Source organism: Rousettus aegyptiacus, unplaced genomic scaffold (genome assembly GCF_014176215.1).
Source record: "Rousettus aegyptiacus isolate mRouAeg1 unplaced genomic scaffold, mRouAeg1.p scaffold_m13_p_5, whole genome shotgun sequence".
NCBI classification, from domain to species: domain Eukaryota; kingdom Metazoa; phylum Chordata; class Mammalia; order Chiroptera; family Pteropodidae; genus Rousettus; species Rousettus aegyptiacus.
The window spans coordinates 113,735,447-113,747,097 of NW_023416308.1; the positions used below are offsets into that span (position 1 = coordinate 113,735,447).

The following is an 11,651-nucleotide window of genomic DNA, read 5'->3' on the forward strand; positions in this document are numbered from 1 at the left end:
TTGACCCCTAACTGAAGTTTAGTCCCCATAGCACCCTGTAATTTTGCTCTGAGCCATTCTGGTTAACTATAACCATTTAATTATTTACAAGGATGTGTTTGATGTCTGGAGTCTCCGCTAGACTGTAAACTCCGTGGTGGCAGGAACCATAGTTATTCTGGTCGCTGGTGTTTCTCAGAGTCTAACAGAGTGCCTGACACATAGCAGGAACTTTATAATTGTTGTTGGTTGAATGACAGGCTGCCTGACAGGTCAGGCATCTGAAGTACTTGAATGTGATAGTAAATCAGATGAGTCTCTCTAGGTGGAGCCTTGAACCAGAGGTGGTTAGACTTGAATGCACTGGCAGCAGAACAGCAGATGAGATATGGGGTGGTAACCACATGTCCTTAGGATTCCTCTAGAAGATACTGAAGGAGTCGGAGGAAGACAGACTGGAGTAATTCACAGTAATCCATTTATTGGACATTTCTTTATTGAGGATCCACTGTGTGCCAGTCAGGCACTGTACTAGGCATTGGGGCTAACACCATAAGCAAAAAACAGGTGTCCCTATACTGGAGAGCTTATGGTTGTGACAGAAGAACAGAGGGAAAAGGGAGTTCTTTCAAGGTTTTCGATCTCAAAAGCCAGCCCCTTGGTGACAGAAAAGATTCAGAGCAATTGGTTTTGGAGTAAATATTATAGGTAAGAAATTGATCTCAGATTCCTCCCTACTCCCCCCAGTCTCAACCTTCCCACGGAGGGGGTAGATTCCCTAGGCTGTGGGGTGGGGTGGGGGGGTGGGAAAGGAAAGAGATGTTTGCATAGCTGTTGATGGATCCCTGAGAAAGGGTCTCTGTGCCCTGCTCCTCCCGGCCAAGGCTACTACTGCTTGGAAAGCAAGAAGACACTGGCTAATAACCCGAAAGAAGCTTCCCAGGTAGATTTGGTGGCAAACTGTGTGACTGAGGAAAGAGTGAAAATAGAGAATATATAAACTGCACTCACTTTAACTGAGCTGCTAAAATTAGTAACATGAAGGTTGAGGCATGAGAAAAGACTCCGTTCTTGTTCTAACTAGCCTGGGAACATAAACTTTTTAAATTTTTCAGTCCTGCATCAATGCCTGGATACACATCTGAACACACACCAGACCTCCAAATAATCCTCTGATTACCCCTTGAAGGGACTCACATATCCAAACCGCTGATGTGACCAGACTACCTGGCATTCAACATTCAGACTGCTTGACATCTGACTGATTTCCGTCTTGGGCCAATCCTAGGGCTGAGAATGCAGGACTGATAATTCTCAAGAATGTTTTTTTTTGCTCAAAGAACTCAACTTTTCTTTCTTTTGGAACACTTCTAGGGGTTTTGCCTGTGTTCCCAGTTTGCAAACTCTAAGACCCTTGAATTAATCCTTATCATTTACTTCTAGCAAAGCCTCCAGACTCTTTTTGAATTCATTTGACATGACAGAGGGTTAGGCAGGACAATGCAGCTCAAACAGCTGACACTGAGGATTAGATGAATACCGCCAGCGGCACCCTCCTCTCCACCCCCGCCACCGCCTGGTCCTATGTTAATTTTCCAAAAGGTTTGTACAACCTGAAAATCAAGGGTGGGAAGAACCCTAAAATACTGTTCCTACCACTCAGATGAGAAACAGAATTGAAAAGAAGTTAACTAGTCACAGAGGGAAAAAGTTACCTTTCTTGCACAGCAAAGTCTGTGACTTGAGACTAGTAGTCCTACAAATTAGAAACAGTCTCAGGAGGAAATGTAAAGTGGCAACAGTTTGGAAAGGCTGGAGGGTAAGTCCAGGGAAGCTACCAGAGCTTGTTGGGGAAGAAAGTGGCATGAAGAGATGAGGGTCCAGAGCAAGATAGATGCAAGATGCGCGCGCACACACACACACACACACACACACACACACACACACACACACACACAAAACAACTGGAAGAGGTAACAGACTGGTTGCTACTGCAGTGCCTAGTCTGAGAAGGCAGAATTAGAAGGCCGATTCAGGTGCGGAGAGTAGGGGAACCGAGGGGGCGGGGGCGGGGTCTGTTTCAGACTGTCGGGTTTCAGGAACTACTTTAACATCAAAGGAGAGCTTTCCTGTGGCCACCAATGTGATCAAAGCATTTGGACAGCAACTTGGATGTTTTTAAATAATGTTCACTGTTACTTCATTGAATCCCCACATTTACTGTGCAGTGGTATTTTTAGGACCTTATAGTACTTTCAGAGTAAAGCGGAAAAGACTGAGGCTCAGTGACATGAAGCTACGTGCCTGGAATCACAAAGCAGGCAAAGGATCACCTCATTTCAAATCCCCGGTCGCTCCCCCTCATTATACTGCCGCCCTACTCTATCTATCTATTATCTATCTATCTATCTATCTATCTATCTATCTATCTATCTATCTATCTATCTATCTATCTATGTTTTGTAGAGATGAGGTCTGGGAGTCGGTTCCTTTCCTTCCCTAAAATTGAATGAACGTTTTGGGAGCCATCTGTACAGTTCGGGTGTGGAATTAGTCTCAGGGGAGCGGATGCATTTCCCCAGCGTTGTGTGCCTCTAACTGCTCCTCGAACACCTTTTATCGTTATGCATTTTGAGCGCGAAAAGTTTCTTCAAACAACAGGGGCTCTCGGGCGCCCCTCCGTCAGAACAATGCCCAGAATTGAGCTCAAGAACTACATTGCCCAAAATGCCGAGGGGCTAGAGAGGCGGACAGGCTTCGACCCCCAAATTTAAAAACCTAGTTTACCTACTCTACACCCAGATATGGTCACTTCTGTCCTCTTTCCCGCCAGAGACTTCCGTTCCCAGCTAGAACTTCCGATCCCACCCTTCTCCCTGTGGGAAAGGCTGGAAAACAAATTGAGAAGGTTGAGCGCATGCGCACATGGCAGCGGGTTTGGGCCTGGAGGGAGCGGCCGGCGCCAGGGCACATCCCGCCTTGCGCGTGCGCAGACGATAAACCAGCGCCCCGGGATTGAGGCGCGGGTTTGGTGGCACGTTTTAGCGAAGTCCCGCGTGAAGGACAGGAGTGTTCGGAGCCCGGTGAGTGTGAACGCAGAGCGTGGCTCGGGGGCAGACCAGGGCGGGGTGGAGGCAGCCACAGCAGGCGGGGCCAAGGCGGAGCCGCAAGGCCCGGCGAGCGCGACTGGGGAGGGGTCCAACGTCGCGCTCCCGGGAAGTCGACTAGGGACCCGGATCCTCGTTGCTATGCAACAGGGGGCGTCGTAACTAGGTAACGGGAGGCACGCTTTTCCTTGGAGCAGAGGGATCGAGCGCTGCTTCGAGTCCGGCCGAGGCGCGGCGGCAGCGACCAGGCTGGGGGATGAGGCCAGCGCTTAGCACCTCGTCCCCGACCCCAACCCCACGACCCAGCTTCCTGCGGCTTCGCTCCTAGCCCTTTGGGGTACCTCGAACCCATGGGCCGCACCAGGTCCCTTGCCAGGGACGCCACCCAGCAGGGCTTGGCAGGGGACGTGCTGTTCGAAATAGCGCATACCACTGACACCCTGTCTTGGGGAGGCTGGGCCCTCGGGAGGGCGCCGTGCGGCTGGGACGCTTCCCCTTTGCCTGTCGCCAAACAGTTGCTGGGCAGCAGCTGTCAAGGGTTTAACGGAGGCTGCCTGCACCTGCCCAGACACTGACTTCATTCCCCTTGGTGGCAGCTTCGCCCCGTCTAGAAGCTTCCTTTTAATGTAGCTGTCCTCGGGTGGCCGCTGCATATTTGGATCAAGTTTAAAATAAGCCCCCTCTCCCAACTTCTCCATGGCTCTCCGTTGCTACCCTCATGGGTTCTTGGCGGGCTTCAGATATTCACTTAACAGACATGTATTAGTCACCATTCTGTGCTAGGCGCTAGAGATTCTAAGAGAAATTAGTTGTCAAGTCTGACCGGGAGGTGCTCATAGTCTAATGGAGGAGGCAGGCATATAAACTGTCTAATTCTGCTACACTGTAATGAGTGGTACATTGGCAATTTGCAAACTGCAACATTTCTATAGGTGTTTACAATGTACAAAGATCTTACAGAAACGTGTTAACTCCTTGCAATAACTCTAAACCCTGCTTAACCCCATTTTACATTTGAGAAGATTATGCAATAGGCACAAGGTAGTGGCTTCTAGTTTGTGGCAGAATTGAGCCTGGGAAGAAAGCTGAGGGTCCTTTGTATACTGCTACACTTTCAGGGCTTTGCCTAGAATAGACTTCCCTGTGCTGCTGATTATGGTTATGCATCAGAAACCCCTGGGAGCTCTGAAAACAAAAGCCTGAGCCTTCTCTGGGAGAGTATGAGAAAGTTGGCACCGTTTGGGGCAGACATCCTTGCTTTGACAGGTCCACAGGTGGTTCTGATGAGAACCGCTGCTCCGCTGGGGCCGCTCTGGGCAGTTAGGGGGAAACGAGGGCCAGCAGAGGGCGCTAATTCAGCTGCCCCTTGTGCGCGCGCCACGTAGTGATTCTTAGAGAAAGGAAACTAACCAGAGGAAGGAGCCTTGGCACAGGGGGAGTGTGGACTGCCCAACCCTGCCCTCTTGGCAAACCACACCTAAACATATAGGGCCTCCTCCTTTCCCCAGTTAAATGAAGCAGTTTCCCCAGTTCAGCCGGGTTCTCCTGGCCCCGCCTGAGCCTTATTGCAGCTGCCTAAACAGCAATGGCAGGTCTAGTCCCAGGGTTTTGCTGTCCTCATACTTCTTGGTACAAAACGATGACCTGTAAGCCCAGCAGGTGGGTCATCTCCTGGTGTGTGGTCTCGTCCTGGGAGTCTGGACGTCCTCTCACTTTGAGCTTGTTGATATTTGGGAGAACTTTAAGCGCCTTGAGAGCAGGGACCGTGTCTTACTGAGGCCGAGGAGGGGTGTGGAACAAGCAAAGGGGCAAGATTCAGACTTTAGGAGCGAGGGGCCAGTTCTGCTGTGTGAACTTGAAGAAGTCACGTGACCGCTCTCAGCCATAGTTTTCTGAGTAAAATGTGTGTGGAGAGTAGCAATCCCTTGTAAGGTTGTCGTAATAGTTAAATGAGATGGCGACATGACAAGCACTTTGTAAACTATAAAGCAACACACACAGTGCATGTGTGTACACGCGCAGTTCGCTGTCATCGAGTGCCGACTATTTGTGTGAAGCTGGGCATTGCAGGAGGTGAGACGCCTAGACATACTTCCTCTCAGAGCTCGAGCCAGCTTCTGCTCGTGACAGCCATGGCTTCTATTTTTAAAATGTTTTTTGGGGCTGAAGTGAAGAGGCTCAATGGTGGTGGGTCAGATTTTTGCTGCCTTGGATTAACCTGGAAGAAAGGAGGACTCCTGTTAACAACAATTTGAAGGAACGGACCAGGCAGTGATCTCTACTCTGCAAAGATTAGCTTTCCGGTGCACTTCGGAAGGTCAGCTGGGAGGGCAATGCCAGCCTCAGCGTGGACAGTTTATTTCAAGGTCCCCCAGCTCCCCTCAGCTGGGACAGGTGACCGCTTGAAAGTGGAGGCTGGTGCAGAATGCAGCACGCAGCCATGGGGGGAGCAGCTCTTGTCACCTTGACCTTCTAGAATGGAGGAGGTGACATCTGATCCCTCTTGATGGAGGTCCTTGGATATAGAATCCAACCCAAGATAGCTCTTTAAGTCTCCGGTGTGGTTATGACCCAGATAGCTCAGGAACTGACCTGTGCTTTCCTCATCCCTGACCACTGGCAGGAACCATCTGGTTCTTGATTCGTGCCAGAAAGAGTAGATGGCTTCCCAGTCTGGGGTTGATCCCTATGAATTGCATGTTTTGCAGCCTTGCTTGATCCTGCAGGTCTCGGAAGGGACTTAGAGCAGCTGTTTCCAACCAGAAAGTGCCCCGAATGTGGTATTTTATAAATAACTCTTATTTGAATCCTCCTCCTCCCCACTAAGCAAGAAAGGGAACACCTTCTTTTCCCTCTCCTCTGTCTTGTTGGCTCCAGTTTCTGGCCAACTCTCTGAGTGCCCTAGTAACTGCAAAAACTTCGAGCACCTGGCTGCTCCCACCTCAGGGGCATGGCTTAGCCTCAGATCATCAAGTCTGAATCATGGACCCTCCCTGGAGCTACAGGTTCATTTCTGAGCCGGGAAGAGAACAAAGGATTCACTGAGGCCACCTGACATTTCTCAAGCGTGATGGTAAAGAGAGGTTGGGATTGAAAACATTTTTCTTGGCTGATCCTACCTGCTTTGGTGAGTCCGCACTTTGCTGGGTCTTAACTTGCCTATAGCATCATGAAGCAAAAGCAATCAGAGCGTGAAACACAAAGTGGTTAAGCGAATTGTCACCAGTAAAGCACGGAAATGATTGGCTGGTGCCAACTTCAGTTTAGCTCATGAATAGCCAGTCTATTGTATGACTTTCTAAATCGCTTCCAAGACTTAACGTTGGAGACAATACAGCAAGGTGGTGAGTGCGAGGGTTCTGATGTCAGATGCGCCTGGACTCACATCCTGGTTTTCCCGCTCATGCCTCATCCTACTTAGACTCGATTTCTTCTTCAGTCAAAGGGGGGATAATAACAGTACCTACCTGATGGGTTGTTATGAGGATTAAGGGAGTAGGTGGCACATGATTAGCTTTTTATTAAGAACATCTTTCCTTAAAGGTTGTGTTTTACCCTTTAGTGATGAGTCGTGGTCCTTCTGTTTCAGCGAGTCTCAACTTTGCACAGTGGAATTACACTCGGGAGCTTTTCAGGTCTAAGCCTAGGCCACATCCGGAGAGTGACGGCAGAACCTCTGGCTTGGGACAGCAGCATCAGTCTCGTGTGAAGCGCCCAGGTGGTTCCTGTGGGCAGCCACAGTTGAGATTCACGGTGTCACTTTCGCTCCCGAAGAGTCTGTGATTTGGGAGCGGAAGCTCGGGTTCAAATCCTGCCCTTTCTACTTAGCCCAGTGAGTGACCTTGGGCAAATGCTTAACTCCTGTGTCTCAGTTTCTTCTCATCTCTACCAGTGCGGGCGAGGAGGATAATACCCACCTGCATGATTGTCCTGCAGAGCTAATGGCTTATGTGCAGTTATAGTCTCGTTTGAGCGTGTAAACTGAGCTCTTTTCTTTTCACTGTTATTCCTTGGTAATCCTATTTGTGCCCTATTTTTTAAGGTGTGTGTGTGTGTGCGTGTGTGTGTGTGTATTTAATCAGCTTTCTCTTAAGTAGGTTATAACCTTTTTGGGGGCAAAAGCCTTATAGTCTTAATTTTTTTTTTTTTATGCTCATATCACCTAAGACACGGAGACAAGCTTTCAGATTTTCAGAACTGGAGTAAGCCTTAGAAAGATCTGTTCGTGCGCCCCAAGGCAATGAGTAGCACTTGCTGGTTAATTAATACACAAATGGCAAAGAAGGTGAAAGAGGAACCTGTGAATCAGATGGTCGTGCCCAGCTTAAGTTGGAAGTCCCAGCGCTGCCTTCTCAGCTAACAGCGGAGGGGTGGAGGAGGCCGCGAGGGCAGGTTCTACCTGGCACGGTGGGTTTCCATGTCCGATCTGGCTCTCCGCTCACCCTGTGCCTCTCTACCCGCAGACCCAGCCATGGCAGCCTCAGGCAGCAGTTCACCAGGGGGCAAACCTCTGTGCAGAGTCATCCCGATGGCCCTAGTGGCCTTGCTCGCCCTCCACTCAGCATGGTCCCAGTCCCCGCGAGACTTCGTGCACCCAGGCCAGCAGAAGAAGGAGGCCCCCGCGGACCTGTTGAGCCAGATGGGTCGATCTGTGCGGGAAGCGCTGGATACCTGGATCGGGCCCGAGACCATGCACCTGGTTTCCGAGGTAAGGACGGTGGTCCCTGCTGTGACTGCACATCCCGAGGACAGATAAAGGAGGGGACGTGCGTGGCCACCCTGTCTTGGCTCCACATCCTCCGTGTGCCATAATCCCTGGTGCAGAAAGCTCCAGATTCCACAAAATGAAGCCAAACAGGACCTGCCTCTGCACCCCCAGTGTTTGACTCCTACCCTAGTCCCCTTGGCTCTACCTCTATCCCCAGCCTTTCCCTTGTACCTGTCCTTTCTTGCCAGAAAGGCTGAGAAATGACCTTTCTTTACAAATCTGTGTCACTGGGTGACTGTGGAGTCTGATTTCAATCTAAATTTGGCCTAAAGTCTTAAATCAGCAACATGTCAAGACCTGAATTGTTCCTTCACCTGCGGAGGTGGTGGTGGGGCCGACTCAGGGGCTTAAGACAGGGCCGTGTCTTCTTCCTAATGGCTTCCTAAGCACGATGTCGGCTGAGACGATCATTTATAAAATCCATAATATCCTAGAGTCGATTGACTCCTTTTTCATGAAGCACCCTAGCTGTTGCCTCACACACCTCCAGGATTCCCTGGGAGGCTAGGAGGACCCCAGTTTTACAGGGCGACTGCAACAGGCATCAGATGATTCCCCCTCCCACGTACACCCACTACCACCAGCAAAGTATTCCAGAAAATCAATGAAATTAGGGCCCAGATGTCCCGGGTTGCAGTTCAGGAAGGAGCAATGGCCCGCTGGCCACCTCTGTGCCCTGGAAGGCGGCTGTAGAAGGAACCGCTCGGCCAGGCCTGGGCGGGCCAGCCTCCGGCCGAGAAGCGGGCGGCGGGTGTCCCTGCTGGGCCTGGGCGGGGGCGCCGAGGCTCGGGGGAGAGCATCCTTGATTACGCACTCATGTCAGCCCCGCTGTTTCCACAGACCTCGTCGCAGGTGATGTGGGCCATCTCCTCAGCCATCTCTGTGGCCTTCTTCGCTCTGTCTGGGATCGGGGCGCAGCTGCTGAATGCCTTGGGGCTAGATGGTGAGTGGCGGAGAACGTCTTCGATCGGCTACTGCTTAGCCTGTCATTTCCTGTTTGTGGGAGTTTATCTTTTCAGGGTCTAGACTTTTCCCCCACCTAGTCGATACCCCTCCCAACCCCCAGGTCTCCCCAGAGGACAGCGTAAGAGCAGGCCTATAACTGTCACCACCTAGCAGACATTTGCCTCATGTCAGAAGCATCACGCTAAACCCTAGTATCTCATTGAACTGTGACCCACAGCCCCCAAAACTACTCCCATTTCATGGATGACACAGGCTCACCCAAGGGAGTAATCCGCCCATGGCAAATAAGAACCGGAGCTGAGAGTCAAGCTCATGTCTCTGTGACCCTGTGGGAAAGGATTTTTCCTTTGCAAAGTGGTTTAACTCCTCCCCCGTCTTTGGTTCTTCCCCCCTCACCCCTTGTCTCCCTGCCACTCTGGGTCGCCTGATTCTGTGACTCTCCCCTTTTCAGGTGATCATCTCACCCAGGGCCTGAAGCTCAGCCCCAGCCAGGTCGAGACCTTCCTGCTGTGGGGAACGGCGACCCTGGTCCTCTATTGGATTCTGTCCCTGCTCCTCGGTTTGGTCTTGGCCTTGCTGGGGCGGATCCTGTGGGGCCTGAAGCTCGTCCTCTTCCTGGCTGGCTTCGTGGCAGTGGTGAGATCAGTGCCCGACCCTTCCACGCGGGCCTTGCTCCTCCTGGGCATGCTGACCCTCTACGCCTTGTTGAGCCGGCTCACTGGCAGCCGGGCGTCGGGGGCCCAGCTGGAGGCCAAGGTGCGCCTGCTGGAGCGTCAGGTGGATGAGATGCGCTGGCGGCAGAGGCGGGCAGCCAAGGGGCCCCGGAGCGTGGAGGAGGAGTGAGACCGACGCCGGGACGATGCCTTCGTCTTGTACCAAAGAGCTGAGCTGCTTCTGGGTCGCTGGCCCTCCCGCCAGCCCCCTGTCCCTCTCCTACCCTGTCTCTGAACCCTCAGAACCAGTCTCTGCACCAGACCCCCCAGCTGAGAGGGACAGAGACTGTTCCCCCAGCTGGGCCTCTGTCTGGGGTCGCATGTCTTAACCCTTTCTTTGCTCCCAGCCATGGCAGCTTGGAGGGGCCTGTCCCCCAGCTGCTGCTCCTGCTCTCAGCGAACATCACTGCCATTCGCCTCCCCTGACTCCGCTACACCTTGCCTTCCTCCTGACGCTCTGGCTCTCCTGTCCTTCCCTAGCTCCTCTTCTGTCGTGTCGAGTCCCCAGCTCCCTTCCTGAGTGTCTCCTTCCAGCCCTGTGCTCCAACCAGACCACCGTCCCTCAAGGCCCGCTCCTATGCTCCTATCCCCATCCTTGCCCAGCAAGGGAAGAGGCGGGGCATATGGGACCTGTGGGGGTGGTGGGGGTGGTGGGAGAAAGGAAGTGGGAAGGTTCCCCCATGGGGCTGGAGGAGAGATGTCCATCGAGTCTGTTACAAGTGCCTTAATCCGAGCTCGCGGGTCCTCTGCTTGCCCGCTGCTGCTGTACTGTACGCGCCGTGGCTGCTTTGTGTCAAGAAGAGAGCGGTTCGTCTCCGGATCTTGATTCCCCTTCGGCCAAAGCAAAAGATGACTGCTTCGTAGGCTCGTGCCTGCAAGCAGGACCCTGCAGTGGCCGGCGGCTCCCCTGTGGGGATTCAGAGACCCCAAGAAGGAAAGATGACTCATCTCCTTGTCTGTGCAGCCCCGGGTGGGTCTCCATCTCTCTCTCCACTCACTGCCACCAAGAAGGATCACCGAGGTGGCACCACAGACCCTTCCCTTCACACGGTCTATGGGGAGGAGGGGGGGCCTGCTGACCCCTCCACCAGGGCTCCGTGAGGCTCTGGTGGAGGCCGGTGTCCTCCCCTGCCAGGCCTAGCCCATGACGTGAAGAACAAATAAATGCCCAGTTCTTAACTGTTACGGTTTGACGTGGAATCACAACTGCAGTGATATATATTTTTATCAGCGCTTGGTTGGTTTTAAATAAAGCGCACGCTATTTTATTATCCTGTTCCGTATAAAATGTATTTACTCAAAGTCTGGATTGTTTGGGTTTCTCCCTCTACAGCTAAACCCATTTCTATAGCGCCCTCGGCTTTCCTGATTTCTCCCAGCAGGGGCGGTGTGAAGCTGGCAGAAAGGGCGGGAGGAGAGAGGGCAGGAAGGAAGGCTGGTACCAGGTACCCTTCCCTCCAGGAGTGGGAGGAGGGCATGTCCCCACTACTTCCAGGAACCGACTGACACCCCCACAGCCTCGTGCAGAGTCTCAAAGCCTGGCCTGCAGCCTCGGGGAGACTTGCCCGCCCTCCCTTCTCCCCCTAGCAGGCAGGAGTTTCCCAACCCCCCAGGTGGATCGGATCTGTTGTTTTGTAGAGGGGCCTGGGCGTGTTTTATTTTTTTTTCTTAATTTTTTGTTGTTGTTGTTTATTTTTTTGTTTTTTTTAAAGCTGCTCAGGAGATGCTAAGTGTTCAGCTGGATGCCCTTCTTTGGAACCTCTTCCAACACCACCTAGCAGGCCATGCTGGGCCAGGAGGCTGACGCTGGGAGGCAGGCGTTTCGCGGGAGCAGAGGCATGGCCTCCTCCTTCCTAGGCCCAGGGGCCTCTCTCTGGGATGGGACTGGGCATGAAACTCCTGCTGCCTGCTCCTGGAGCCCTTCCTTCATGGGAGTGGCCCAGGCTTCTGTCAGGGCAGGCTCTGGTAGCTGTCGCCTGGCCCTTTGGCCCCCTTTTACCCCCTTTCCACCCCTGCGGTCTGCTCCCCTTTTGTCCCTGAGTTTTGGTTCTGATTCAGGTGTCAGATGCCTTTACAGGTGATCTGCTTGTGGGGCGGGGGAAAGGCAGAGGAAGTGAC

The 11,651-nt window shown here is 52.5% G+C and overlaps 1 protein-coding gene across 2 annotated transcripts; it reads left to right on the plus strand.

Annotated features, from left to right (window-relative positions):
- Positions 1 to 2,903: 2,903 nt before the first annotated feature.
- On the plus strand, positions 2,904 to 10,804 carry TMEM109 (transmembrane protein 109). 2 transcript variants are annotated; one of them, XM_016119059.2, is made up of 4 exons: positions 2,904 to 3,062; positions 7,550 to 7,794; positions 8,695 to 8,797; positions 9,272 to 10,804. In XM_016119059.2, exons 2-4 carry the CDS (start codon positions 7,558 to 7,560, stop codon positions 9,661 to 9,663), a joined length of 732 nt encoding a protein of 243 aa, XP_015974545.2. In that variant the 5' UTR covers positions 2,904 to 3,062; positions 7,550 to 7,557; the 3' UTR covers positions 9,664 to 10,804. The 2 variants fall into 2 exon arrangements, with proteins under 2 accessions (XP_015974545.2, XP_015974546.2); XM_016119060.2 differs by lacking the exon at positions 2,904 to 3,062 and adding an exon at positions 3,126 to 3,252.
- Positions 10,805 to 11,651: the final 847 nt, after the last annotated feature.